The sequence below is a fragment of the Panulirus ornatus genome, chromosome 67, assembly GCF_036320965.1.
Source record: "Panulirus ornatus isolate Po-2019 chromosome 67, ASM3632096v1, whole genome shotgun sequence".
In the NCBI taxonomy this organism is placed as follows: Eukaryota; Metazoa; Arthropoda; class Malacostraca; order Decapoda; family Palinuridae; genus Panulirus; species Panulirus ornatus.
The window spans coordinates 754,057-769,639 of NC_092290.1; the positions used below are offsets into that span (position 1 = coordinate 754,057).

General features: G+C 48.1%; 1 protein-coding gene across 25 annotated transcripts in view; it reads right to left on the bottom strand.

The window, feature by feature from the left end:
- The window catches only part of LOC139747051 (uncharacterized), a 1,040,326-nt gene that overhangs the window by 410,061 nt on the left and 614,682 nt on the right, over positions 1–15,583 (bottom strand). For all 25 annotated transcript variants that reach the window (XM_071658815.1, XM_071658818.1, XM_071658817.1 and 22 more), the window contains one exon: positions 11,448–11,561. In XM_071658815.1, coding sequence (XP_071514916.1) covers positions 11,448–11,561 — 114 coding nt within the window. The remainder of the gene's footprint in view (positions 1–11,447; positions 11,562–15,583) is intronic.

Consider the following 15,583-nt stretch of genomic DNA (forward strand, 5'->3'; position numbering starts at 1 on the left):
TTTCACCCTCCTGCATGTTCAGGCCCCGATCACACAAAATCCTTTTCACTCCATCTTTCCACCTCCAATTTGGTCTCCCTCTTCTCCTCGTTCCCTCCACCTCCGACACATATATCCTCTTGGTCAATCTTTCCTCACTCATTCTCTCCATGTGCCCAAACCATTTCAAAACACCCTCTTCTGCTCTCTCAACCACGCTCTTTTTTATTTCCACACATCTCTCTTACCCTTACGTTACTTACTCGATCAAACCACCTCACACCACACATTGTCCTCAAACATCTCATTTCCAGCACATCCATCCTCCTGCGCACAACTCTATCCATAGCCCACGCCTCGCAACCATACAACATTGTTGGAACTACTATTCCTTCAAACATACCCATTTTTGCTTTCCGGGATAATGTTCTCGACTTCCACACATTTTTCAAGGCTCCCAAAATTTTCGCCCCCTCCCCCACCCTATGATCCACTTCCGCTTCCATGGTTCCATCCGCTGACAGATCCACTCCCAGATATCTAAAACACTTCACTTCCTCCAGTTTTTCTCCATTCAAACTCACCTCCCAATTGACTTGACCCTCAACCCTACTGTACCTAATAACCTTGCTCTTATTCACATTTACTCTTAACTTTCTTCTTCCACACACTTTACCAAACTCCGTCACCAGCTTCTGCAGTTTCTCACATGAATCCGCCACCAGCGCTGTATCATCAGCGAACAACAACTGACTCACTTCCCAAGCTCTCTCATCCCCAACAGACCTCATACTTGCCCCTCTTTCCAAGACTCTTGCATTTACCCCCCTAACAACCCCATCCATAAACAAATTAAACAACCATGGAGACATCACACACCCCTGCCGCAAACCTACATTCACTGAGAACCAATCACTTTCCTCTCTTCCTACACGTGCACATGCCTTACATCCTCGATAAAAACTTTTCACTGCTTCTAACAACTTGCCTCCCACACCATATATTCTTAATACCTTCCACAGAGCATCTCTATCAACTCTATCATATGCCTTCTCCAGATCCATAAATGCTACATACAAATCCATTTGCTTTTCTAAGTATTTCTCACATACATTCTTCAAAGCAAACACCTGATCCACACATCCTCTCCCACTTCTGAAACCACACTGCTCTTCCCCAATCTGATGCTCTGTACATGCCTTCACCCTCTCAATCAATACCCTCCCATATAATTTACCAGGAATACTCAACAAACTTATACCTCTGTAATTTGAGCACTCACTCTTATCCCCTTTGCCTTTGTACAATGGCACTATGCACGCATTCCGCCAATCCTCAGGCACCTCACCATGAGTCATACATACATTAAATAACCTTACCAACCAGTCAACAATACAGTCACCCCCTTTTTTAATAAATTCCACTGCAATACCATCCAAACCTGCTGCCTTGCCGGCTTTCATCTTCCGCAAAGCTTTTACTACCTCTTCTCTGTTTACCAAATCATATATATATATATATATATATATATATATATATATATATATATATATATATATATATATATATATAGATAGATAGATAGATAGATAGGTATTCGCCATTACCCGCGTTTGCTGGTTAGCGTTAAGAATAGAGGACTGAGCCTTAGAGGGAATATCCTCACTTGGCCCCCTTCTCTGTTCCTTCTTTAGGAAATATTGAAACGGGAGGGAAGGTTTTCCAGCCCCCCGTTCCCTCTCCTTTTAGTAGCTTTCTACAACACGCAGGGAATACGTGGGAAGTATTCTTTCTCCCCTATCCCTAGGGATAAATATATATATACATATATATACATATATATATATATATATATATATATATATATATATATATATATATATATATGTATATATATATATATATATATATATATATATATATATATATATATCATTATTTTTATCTTTTTTTATTTTGCTTTGTCGCCGTCTCCCGCGCCTGCGAGGTAGCGCAAGGAAACAGACGAAAGAAATGGCCCAACCCACCCCCACACACATGCACACACACACACGTCCACACACGCAAACATACACACCCACACATCCCAACGTACACACACACACACACACACACACACACACACACACACACACACACACACACACACACACACATATACACACATGCACACAATTCACACTGTCTGCCCCTACCCACCCCCATCGCCACCCCGCCGCACACGGAATAACATCCCCCTCCCCCCTCATGTGCGCGAGGCAGCGCCAGGAAAAGACAACAAAGGCCCCACCCGCTCACACTCAGTCTCCAGCTGTCATGCAATAATGCCCGAAACCACAGCTTTCCCCCCCCCCCCCCCCACCACATCCAGGCACCACAGAACCTTCCATGGTTCACCCCAGACGCTTCACATGCCCTGATTCAATCCATTGACAGCACGTCGACCCCGGTATACCGCATCGATCCAATTCACTCTATTTCTTGCCCGCCTTTCACCCTCCTGCATGTTCAGGCCCTGATCACTCAAAATCTTTTTCACTCCATCTTTCCACCTCCAATTTGGTCTCCCATTTCTCCTCGTTCCCTCCACCTCCGACACATATATCCTCTTAGTCAATCTTTCCTCACTCATTCTCTCCCTGTGCCCAAACCATTTCAAAACACCCTCTTCTGCTCTCTCAACCACGCTATTTTTATTTCCACACATCTCTCTTACCCTTACATTACTTACTCGATCAAACCACCTCACACCACATATTGTCCTCAAACATCTCATTTCCAGCACATCCCCCCTCCTGCGCACAACTCTATCCATAGCCCACGCCTCGCAACCATACAACAATGTTGGAACCACTATTCCTTCAAACATACCCATTTTTGCTTTCCGAGATAATGTTCTCGACTTCCACACATTCTTCAAGGCTCCTAGGATTTTCGCCCCCTCCCCCACCCTATGATTTACTTCCGCTTCCATGGTTCTATCCGCTGCCAGATCCACTCCCAGATATGTAAAACACTTTACTTCCTCCAGTTTTTCTCCATTCAAACTTACCTCCCAATTGACTTGACCCTCAACCCTACTGTACCTAATAACCTTGCTCTTATTCACATTTACTCTTAACTTTCTTCTTTCACACACTTAACCAAACTCAGTCACCAGCTTCTGCAGTTTCTCACATGAATCAGCCACCAGCGCTGTATCATCAGCGAACAACAACTGACTCACTTCCCAAGCTCTCTCACCCCCAACAGACTGCATACTTATATGCATATATATATATATATATATATATATATATATATATATATATATATATATATATATATATATATATATATAAATATATATATGTCATACTTGATCACCGCTTCCCGCATCAGCGAGGTGGCCCCAAGAAACAGACGAAGAACGACCCATCCACTTACACACACACACACACACACACACACGCATATATATATATTCCTATGAGTCCACGGGGAAAATGAAACACGAAAAGTTCCCAAGTGCACTTTCGTGTAATAATCACATCATCAGGGGAGACACAAGAGAGGAATATAACAGTCAGTTGATATACATCGAAGAGACGAAGCTAGGACGCCATTTGGTAAACATGTAATTTTCCAAAACATACACGCGCAAAACTGTGATCCTTTCCAATATATATATATATATATATATATATATATATATATATATATATATATATATATATATATATATATATATATATATATCAACTTATACACATATACATATACATATACATATACATATGTGCACATGTACATATTCATACTTGCTTGTCTTCAATCCATTCCCGGCGCCACCCTTCCCACAGGAAACAGCATCGCTACCCCTCGCTTCAGCGAGGTAGCGCCACGAAAATAGACAAAAAAGGCCACATTCGTTCACACTCAGTCTCTAGCTGACATGTGTAATGCACCGAAACCACAGCTCCCTGTCCACATTCAGGCCCCACAGACCTTTCCATGGTTTACACCAAACGTTTCACGTGCCCTGGTTCAGTCCATTGACAGCACGTCGACCCCGGTATACCACATCGTTCCAATTCCCTCTATTCCTTGCACGCCTTTCATCCTCCTGTGTGTTCAGGCACCGATCACTGAAATTTTTTTAACTCCATCCTTCCACCTCCAATTTGATATTCCGCTTCTCTTTGTTCCCTCCAACTCTGACACATATATCCTCTTTGTCAACCTTTCCTCACTCATGTTTTCCATGTATCAAAAATATCCTCACTCATTTTCTCCATATATCCAAACCATTTCAACACACCCTCTTTTTATTATCACACACATATTTTCTTAGAAAGGCAGATGGGTTTGTATGTGGCATTTATGGATCTGGGGAAGGCATATGATAGGGTTGATAGAGATGCTTTGTGGGCCTTAAGAATATATGGTGTGAAAGGTAAGCTGCTAGAAGCAGTGAAGTTTTTATCAAGGATGTAAGGCATGTGTAAGAGTAGGAATAGAGGAAAGTGATTGGTTCCCAGTGAGTGTTGGTTTGCGGCAGAGGTGCTTGATGCCCCCATGTTGTTTAATTTGTTTATGGATGGGGTTGTTAGGGAGGTAAATGCAAGAGTTTTGGAGAGGGGTGAGTATGCAGTCTGTTGGGGATGAACTGGTCTGGAAAGTGAGTCAGTTGCTGTTCGCTGATGATACAGCGCTGGTGGCTGATTCGAGTGAGAAACTGCAGAAGTTGGTGACTGAGTTTGAAGAAGTGTGTGAAAGGAGAAAGTGGAGAGTAAATGTGAATAAGAGCATGGTTATTAGGTTCAGCAGGGTTGAGGGACACGTTAGCTGAGATGTAAGTTTTAATGGAGGAAAACTGGAGGAAGTGAAGTATTTTAGATATCTGGGAGTGGACTTAGCAGCGGATGGAACCATGGAAACAGAGATAAGTCATAGGGTGGAGGAGAGGGCGAAAGTTCTAGGAGAGATGACGAATATGTGGAAAGAGAGAACGTTATCTCGGAGAGTAAAAATGGGTATGTTTGTGAGGCATGGGCGATAGATAGGATTGTGCGAAGGAGGGTAGATGTGTTGGAAATGAGATATTTGAGAACAATATGTGGTGTGAGGTGGTTTGATCGAGTGAGTAATGAAAGGGTAAGAGAGATGTGTGATAATAAAGAGTGTGGTTGAGAGAGCAGAAGAGGATCGTTGTGGTATACTGAGGTCGCCGTTCCGTGAACGGACTGAACCAGGGCATGCGAAACATCTGGGGTAAACCGTGGAAAGGCCTGTGCGGCCTGGATGTAGATAGGGAGGTGTGGTTTTGGTGCATTCCACATGACAGCTACAGAATGGATGTGTGCGGATGTAGCCTTTTTCCCCATGTTTCCTGGAGGAGGAGGAGGGGGTGGGATAGGAGGAGGGGGTGGGGGAGGAGGAGGAGAAATGCTATTTCGTGTGGCGGGCTGGCGACGAGAATGGATGAAGGCACCAAGTATGAATATGTACATGTGTGTATATGTATATGGTTGTGTATGTATAAGTATGTATACGTTGAAATGTATAAGTATGTATACGTTGAAATGTATATGTATGTATACGTGCGTGTGTGGGCGTTTATGTAGGTACATGTGTATGTGGGCGGGTTAGGCCATTCCTCGTCTGTACCCTTGCGCTACCTCGCTAACGCGGGAGATGGCGGTTATGTATAATATATAAATAGTATGATAAAGGTGAAATCGCACTTCAGTAGGAATTCATATAATTTTATTTAACATGTAATTCATCTATACATGTGGCACGACATGTTTCGTGGAGACAATCCATCTCATCAGGTGCCAAATCTTAATAAGATTATTTGAATCTCAACATCACACCAGAAGGACACGTTCAGCGTCTACAGACATGGACAACACACTGACCTGACCGACAGTAACCGTTAAAAGGTAGAATGATTAAAGAGGGTTACGTGGCGGGGGTTGACCTGGGAAGCTAGATGTGTCTTGGATCACTTTTTTATATTTTCGTTTTTTGTCAATTTTTCCATAATGATTTGATGAACGGAATTATATACAACTCCAGAAAAGAAAATCCGGCCACTGACGTGGGAAATATTCAGAAACTGCTGTTTCGGTAACACCTTACGGATCAAATGTTAACCCTCATCACCACCCTGATCTGGTGCCATCTGGGCTGTATCTGCATCTGGTGTCACCTGGGCCACACCTGCATCTGGTGGCACCTGGGCCACACATGCATCTGGTGGCACCTGGGCCACACCTGCATCTGGTGGCACCTGGGCCACACCTGCATCTAGTGGCACCTGGGCCACACCTGCATCTGGTGGCACCTGGGCTACACCTGCATCTGGTGGCACCTGGGCCACACCTGCATCTGGTGGCACCTGGGCCACACCTGCATCTAGTGGCACCTGGACCACACCTTCATCTGGTGACACGTGGGCCACACCTGCATATGGAGACACCTGTGGTACACCTGCATCTGAGAACACCTTTCTACAACTGAGGAATCCTGAATCACAATTGAAGACATCAGAGACACGACTGGATACAGCATAAATTATTTCAGACATGGTCAGTCATCAGGGTCTACATATGATGTGGTCAGTCATCAGGGTCCACACCTGTGGGTCGTGGGAGCACGTGTTGATGCTGAAGTATTGTAGGTGAGGGACTACGGCCGTAACACTGGACTCGCCCAATACCTGATCCATAAAACCTACCCTACACCTCCCGACCCACACAACGTGAGCGTCCCACATTATCCGACCCATAAAAGCATCTCCTCACAATCGATCGAAAAATAAATAATACCCCACAACACCCAACATGTAACCCTCCCCACAACACCCAACATGTAACCCTCCCCACAACACCCAACATGTAACCCTCCCCACAACACCCAACATGTAACCCTTCCCACAACACCCAACATGTAACCCTCCCCACAACACCCAACATGTAACCCTTCCCACAACACCCAACATGTAACCCTTCCCACAACACCCAACATGTAACCCTTCCCACAACACCCAACATGTAACCCTCCCCACAACACCCAACATGTAACCCTTCCCACAACACCCAACATGTAACCCTTCCCACAACACACAACATGTAACCCTCCCCACAACACCCAACATGTAACCCTCCCCACAACACCCAACATATAACCCTCCCCACAACACCCGACCCATAAAACCAATAACCACAACTCGACCTATGGTAACTGCCCCATCCACAACACGACCTATTAAACCCCCTCTCACCACAAACCCTGACCCATATGATGTAACCCTCAACACCCAATCTTACAACCTGACAAAGAACACCAGATGCAGAAAACGACACAATAAGTCCTGCTCACAACATTCAAAACCCTGGCTCAAAATACCAGAGTGAGAGGGAGGCGGCTGGACGGCTTTGGTCGATCGTGTTGGCATCCTTGATTTGACAAATGAAAGACCGGGAGGCGCGAAGGGCACTTAACCCGCCACGAATCTTACAGGTTATTTATGAGAATCCTCATGATCGATTCTCCCTCTGAAAGTAAGGTTCCTATGAGTACTGTATTGCCTCTGTCGTTTTGAATAACCAGAGCCAACTGGGGAAACCATTAATGTACACTGTCTTCACCCCCACCAGGAGGCCAGTACTGTACGCTAGGCTCAGCGGCGGCCACCCCATCAGGAGTCCAACATCAATTGCCAGGCCGGGCTGCCCTCACCAACATCGGCAGGAACACATGGGTAATTAAGAAGATCGAAACCAATTAGTTTTCTATTCACTTGTTTAATCATAGAATGACGGGTCCCTGGAGGAGGTAGGTGGGATCCGGATCAACAAAAGTTAAGGGCCAATTGCATTACGTGGAAAGCGCGACCCTTCGTCTGAAGGCACTTTACTGCAGCAGATAATGCTGAGCGTCAGCAGGAATGGAACAGCTCACTCTCCCACAATCATAATATTAACAACTAAAGAAAAACATTTAGACGTCTACATTATTGTACGGATCATTACGTTCATGAAGGTAACTGTTTCATAATCCCTGCTACAGAAGTAGTAGTCCACCTCGGTCACCAGTACAAAAATCTCATATGCCCGAGCTGGCCTACATGGTACAATCCTCTACACATGGTATAAGTCACATGCGCGCTCCCTTGCCAACATAATACCATCTTCTGTACGCGGCACTGCATGACTAGCATGATAGAATAGTTAAGCCGCACACCATGTCATCACAGGTCAATAGATATTGCAAGTTACGAAAGTTGAGCAGGTCATGTCTAGCTATAAATATGGTGACACCAAGAGATACTGTCAAACCTTCTGGTCGGAAAGTGAAAAAGACCTGGGCAGCTACCAAGACGGAAACTGTCACTCACCTACTGATCAATGCGGCCCGCTTCACAGCAAGGACTTACTCAACACATCTGACAACCAACTATGCCTTCAGTGGCGTACCTCCCTCAGGCGGTGTAGACGATGTTGAAGAGTAAGCAGTGAGGCGCAGCAGCTGGAGGTCAACCCTGTTACACACCAGCAGTTACCTTGCCCATCAAGACACTTGGGGAGAAGTCAGGCAGCTTCTACTGCTCACTTCTCAGTCTCACTGCACGTCTAGTAAACCTTTGTGTCTCAGGCTTCCCTCGAAGCACATTTAGAAATGGAAGTATGACCTGACCATGACCAGAGCCAGTGTCAAGACTGGCACTAGGCCTCACTGTCTGTTGCGGGCCTAACTGGACGGTATGACCCCGTATACCCGAGGCTGGGGTAGCACTCCACTACCATCCCTCCTTTCCTCTAATATGTCATACTCCACCTCTCTCCCCTTCTACACTGCATCCCTGCGGCCTCTTTCCTATGCCTACTCCTACAGCAAGCACACCCTCCTCCCTCACCCAGGCGCTCGGCCTCCAGGAAACCTCCACCAGTCAGGTCAAGGACACTCCTCTCATCTCCTGCTGGGGTGAGGCCTCTTTAATCTTCCCTGTTTGGGGGGATAAGGCCCCTCATCCCTCTCGCTGGAGGGCTAATGTAAGGCTCCTCTAACTTACTGCTGGGGTTAGGCTCCTCTACCCTCCAGCTGGAGAGCTATGGCAAGGAAGGTTCCTCTTACCTATTACCGTGGGCTGGAGTGAGGCCCCTGTCCCCTATAGCTGGCAGGCTAAGGTAAGGCTCCTCTCCCCTCCTCCTGGGGAGGACTTATCTTCTACAGAAGCAACAGCAAGACTGGACACACCTGGCACAACAGCAGCAGCGAGGCCAGGACAAGCTTCAAAGAGCAGCAACAGAAAGACCAGGACACACCTGGCACAAGAGGAAGAGAAAGAGCAGGACACACCTGGCACAAGAGGAAGAGAAAGACCAGGACACACCTGGCACAAGAGGAAGAGAAAGACCAGGACACACCTGGCACAAGAGGAAGAGAAAGATCAGGACACACCTGGCACAAGAGGAACAAAAAGATCAGGACACACCTGGCACAAGAGGAATAGAAAGAGCAGGACACACCTGGCACAAGAGGAACAGAAAGACCAGGACACACCTGGCACAAGAGGAATAGAAAGATCAGGACACACCTGGCACAAGAGGAACAGGAAGATCAGGACACACCTGGCACAAGAGGAATAGAAAGATCAGGACACACCTGGCACAAGAACAACAAAAAGATCAGGACATACCTGGCACAAGAGGAATAGAAAGAGCAGGACACACCTGGCACAAGAGGAACAGAAAGAGCAGGACACACCTGGCACAAGAGGAACAGAAAGAGCAGGACACACCTGGCACAAAAGTACACAGTCGCCTGATATTGAAGAACGTGTGAGGAACCATCAGATCATGAGAGAAGGAGAAGGGAAGGAGGACGGGATGGAAGGCTATGACGGGGCAGACAGAAAGACACCTTGGTACTATAAAATGACAAGACAGACAGACAACCGCGGCGGTCAAGGTACAGACAGATCTGCGGCTGGCACTGGTCACAGACAATAGTGATAATCAGTTAACGTTACCAGACCAACATACTGTCCAGAATCAATGTAGAATTGATGATTCTGTACCAGAGTTTCCTCTGCCCAAATGTCGAGCCGACCTGAGGCATTTCTCGCATCTTCCCAAGTGAACAGATTCGCATCACGTTAGCATGTCACCACAACTGGATGGAAACCATCGCCGTATCACGTCACATAAAAAGATTCTCCTGTCGACTTCCCTGCCGCACATACATGAAGTGAAGTAGAGCTGGTGAGAGAGGTTCATCATGATAAACGTAGCACTATTATTATGATAACATTTGCTCTCCCAGGATTCTGACCCTGACCCCCTGTGGCACTACTAGTCCAACCAGGGGAAACTCCGTGGGTAGTCTTAGAGACTAGCACGAGAGACTGAGGGTAGCCTGAGAGGCGCACAGGCAGCCTGGGAGGTACACAGATGGCCTAGAAGGCACACACGTAGCCTAAAAGGTGAACATGTAGCCTGGGAGGCAAACAGGTGGCCTAGAAGGTACACAAATAATATGGTAGGTACACAAGTAGCATAGAAGGTAAACAAGCAGCTTAGGTGGTACACAGGTAGCTTGTGAGGTACATAGGTAGCCTAGACGGCACAAAAGTAGCATGGAATGTACACAAAAACCTGAGAAACACACTAGTAGCATGAGAAGCATATAAATGGTCTACGAAGGACACAAGCAGCCTGGGAGCCATACAAGTAGCCTGGTAGGTATAGAAATAGCCTGAGAGATATACACGAAGCCTTGGAGGTACACAAGTAGAATAGGAAGCACACAGGTAGCCTGGAAGGCACACAGGCAGGGTGGAAGGAGGTACACAGATAGGCTGGGAGGCACACAGGTAGTCTGGAAGGAGGTACACAAGGGGTCTGGGAAGTACACAGATAATCTATAAGGTATACATGTAGCTTGAATAGCACTCAGGTAGCCTGGGAGGTATGTGTGTAGTCTTGGAGGTACAAGGGTATCTCGTAAATGTCAAAGGTGAATGTCATATTCAAGAGATGTTTCATTCAAGGGCTGCTCTAATATCTACTCGCCTTGTACAAAGTGCCTGCAGAGCTATAGTTCCTCTGAATCTTGGGGGAAACGCCGCTGTTCTGTTCCGTGTGTGTGTGTGTGTGTGTGTGTGTGTGTGTGTGTGTGTGTGTGTGTGTGACGACGGCACCTACCTCCCCCCACCGGACCATTATGTTCAACCCATGACTGTCTTGATGACTTATGTCACTGGTTATTTCTAGTATAAGTCATGTGCGCGTCATGTAAACGCAGTCCATGACGTCCATATCCTAACCTCGCCAGCCCAGTTGTAACATTAGGTGTGTGTAGCTGGTCAACCCCAGCCCGGGTCAGGCCAGATGACCCTGAAGGCCGCAGCAGGTGAAGCTGGTCAACCCTAGCTGGGGTAGGAGGTCACAATAGGTGAAGTTAGCCAAGGTACTCACCACTCTCTGGGCCGCAGACCCTGGGGATTATCTCTAGGACGGACCTGCAGGAGAGGTCTTCGGCACACAGCTGACGCGCCAGTAGGCAGTTCCGCACGCCCACCGCCCCCTCTCCTGTAACAAGATAATATTTGCTTTATGTAAGACAAGCATAAGGCGTATCTCAAGCAACGTCAGATTCCACAGTGACTGACAACATCGAGAACACCATCACTACCAACAAGAGACCAGACTGACCTGGCAGTAAGTGAACCCCAGGCCTGCCACATGACCAGCAATCCCATATCACATTAATAATCAGGAATATACGATAATGGATGATAATCAACTGTGGTGCCTGGAAAAAAAAGCGCCAAATTTCTACATTATACTATGCAAAGGTTGAGATAAAGTATTTCTGTATGGGATTGTTTTCAGAAGAAGAACGTCTAAACAAGTTTCATATTTCTTACCGTAACTGCGCCTGCCTCTCCTGGTCTTCCTGCCGCTCCACAATACAACAATCACAACTAAAGATGAAAATACAAAAGGCTTATAAAAGGTGTTCAACACACTCACTTCCTCGTCCTTCCCATTCATTCCTAGTGTCACCTGGACCTTACAAACCTGTTAAGATGAAACTATTATACTGGGTTGTAACCGCCACCTCCTGTTGACCACAACAGTTACATATAAGGCTACACCAAGCTGTTGACCACACCAGTCACATATAAAGCTACATCAAGCTGCTGACCACACCAGTCACATATAAGGCTACACCAAGCTGCTGACCACACTAGTCATAGGTAAGGTTACACCAAGCTGCTGACCACACTCTCCCCGGCTCTGTAGGTCCAAGCACGGATACGAAGGTATGGATGTGTGCGTACGTATGTACAACTATGGGAAACAGGCGTGCTCCTGTCACTATGTAGGTCTGCACACAATGTTCTCAATCACAAGCGAAAAGCTGGGTGCGTGCTGCTGTAGGGCTCTGGAGCATGGGTGTGGCAGCCAGTGGTGTGGGGATGGCAATCAGTAGTGTGGGGGGTGGCAGCCAGTGGTGTGGGGATGGCAATCAGTAGTGTGGGGGTGGCAGCCAGTGGTGTGGGGGTGGCAATCAGTAGTGTGGGGGTGGCAGCCAGTGGTGTGGGGGTGGCAATCAGTAGTGTGGGGGTGGCAGCCAGTGGTGTGGGGGTGGCAATCAGTAGTGTGGGGGTGGCAGCCAGTGGTGTGGGGGTGGCAGTCAGTAGTGTGGGGGGTGGCAGCCAGTGGTGTGGGGATGGCAATCAGTAGTGTGGGGGTGGCAGCCAGTGGTGTGGGGGTGGCAATCAGTAGTGTGGGGGTGGCAGCCAGTGGTGTAGGGGTGGCAGTCATTGGTGTGGGGGTGGCAGTCAGTGGTGTAGGGGTGGCAGTCAGTGGTGTGGGGGTGGCAGCCAGTGGTGTAGGGGTGGCAGTCATTGGTGTGGGGGTGGCAGCCAGTGGTGTGGGGGTGGCAGCCAGTGGTATGGGGGTGGCAGTCAGTGGTGTGGGAGTGGCAGCCAGTGGTGTAGGGGTGGCAGTCATTGGTGTGGGGGTGGCAGCCAGTGGTGTGGGGATGGCAGCCAGTGGTATGGGGTGGCAGTCAGTGGTGTGGGGGTGGCAGCCAGTGGTGTAGGGGTGGCAGTCAGTGGTGTGGGGGTGGCAGCCAGTGGTGTGGAGGTAGCAGCCAGTGGTGTGGGGATGGCAGCCAGTGGTGTGGGGGTGGCAGTCAGTGGTGTGGGGGTGGCAGCCAGTGGTGTAGGGGTGGCAGTCATTGGTGTGGGGGTGGCAGCCAGTGGTGTGGGGGTGGCAGCCAGTGGTATGGGGGTGGCAGTCAGTGGTGTGGGGGTGGCAGCCAGTGGTGTAGGGGTGGCAGCCAGTGGTGTGGGGGTGGCAGCCAGTGGTATGGGGGTGGCAGTCAGTGGTGTGGGGGTGGCAGCCAGTGGTGTAGGGGTGGCAGTCAGTGGTGTGGGGGTGGCAGCCAGTGGTGTGGGGGTGGCAGCCAGTGGTGTGGAGGTAGCAGCCAGTGGCGTGAAAGGTGGCAGCCGGTGGTGTGTGAGTATGGGGGATTGGGTGGCAACCAGCGGTGTGTAGGTGGCAATCAGTGGCATGGGGGTGACAGCCAGTGGGGTGGGGGGGGGGACAGCTAGCGGTGTGGGTGTGGCAGGCAGTGGTGTAAGGGGGGGAGGATCTACGGTGTGGGGGTGGCAGGCAGCAGCGTGAGGGTGGTAGCCATGGGTGTGGGTAAGGGTGTGGCAGCCACGGGTGAGTGGGCACATGCAACCCCACCATCTGTCACACAGCCGCCGCCACATAATTGCGCTACAATGTGAATAATCTATGAGGCCCACGCCGGCCGCAGTGAATGGTGCCGCACCGCACCACACCACACCACACAATCAAACCCCCTGCCCAGAGCACCAAAAATTGTGGGTACCCCGCGGCGCACCAACCACGGAGGAGCATCAACAACGAGGACATCCTCCCCGGGACACCATCCACGGGAGCCCTGACTGTGGGGCACCGTGATTCACGGGAGGAAGTGTACAGCCCACACCAACCTGAAACAAATGGAGTTGTTTGTACAGAAAGGAAGAGCAGGCAAGAGGGGCCGGATACCGTGATCGAGAGATGTCCAGTGGCTGAGCGGGCGACCAGTGTGATGTTCTGGGGCGGGTACAGGGGTCAGTGTGATGTTCTGGGGCAGTTACTGGGGTCAGTGTGATATTCTGAGGCAGGTAGTGGGGGTCAGTGTGATGTTCTGGGGCAGGTGGTGGGGGTCAGTGTGATATTCTGGGGCAGGTAGTGGGGGTCAGTGTGATGTTCTGGGGCAGGTAGTGGGGGTCAGTGTGATATTCTGGGGCATATAGTGGGGTCAGTGTAATATTCTGGGGCAGGTACAGGGGTCAGCGTGATATTCTGGGGCGGTTACAGGGGTCAGTGTGATATTCTGGGGCAGTTACATGGGTCAGTGTGATATTCTGGGGCAGGTAGTGGGGGTCAGCGTGATGTTCTGGGACAGGTAGTGGGGGTCAGCGTGATGTTCTGGGGCAGGTAGTGGGGGTCAGTGTGATGTTCTGGGGCAGGTAGTGGGGGTCAGTGTGATATTCTGGGGCAGGTACAGGGGTCAGTGTGATAATCTCCCACAGTACGACACTCCACACAATATCATCTCACACAGCAGGATACTCCACACAAGACCATCTCCCACAGCAGGACGCCCCACACATCACTGTCTCCCACAGCAAGATACCAAACACAACACCATCTTCCACAGCAGGACGGCCACACATCATCATGTCCCACGGCAGGACGCCACACTCATCATGTCCCACAGCAGGACGCCACACTCATCATCTCTAGTTCTACTTTTTCTTTCAAAAAGTTAGAGATATTTCACAGGTGACGTTTGTGGTAGAGGAAAGTTTGAACAAGCCTAAACCCTGACCTCTGCGGCCAGTGGAAGGCAACGGATGGTTATGGACAGTGGCAGGTTAGGGATGGTTGAGGCTAGCGGCATCAGTTTAGTTAGTATCTGTGTTGGACAAGAATCAAGTTCTCTACTCCTGCACATGCGAGACTTCAGCCATTCTGTTGACTGGAACACTGCTCAAAAAAGTGTATCTTGTCATTCAACTGTATTTGGAAATGTCATAGAATCTAGCGTTATCAAACATAACATTCATAACAATCTGGTCACCCGCCGACTCTCGTCTTTGTTGACCCGCCCCATGCCTCAGGTGATCCCATTCCTTACTTGACCTTACCCTTATGACCCTTTCCTGACAGTCATGCACCTTACACGTCATATATATATATATATATATATATATATATATATATATATATATATATATATATATATATATGTATATATATATATATATATATATATATATATATATATATATATATATATATATATATATATATATATATATATATGATCCTCGTGTTTCCTTTATGGCTACCAGTATATTCACCGTATATACTCATCTATAAGTCTACCTTGTGTGGTTGACTCTTGATTTTTGGCCAAGAAATCATTTTATGATATGCCTCGTGTATAGGTCGACTCAAATTTTTGAGAGTAATGGAACAATAAATCAGGGTAATAATGCATCTTATCTTATGGC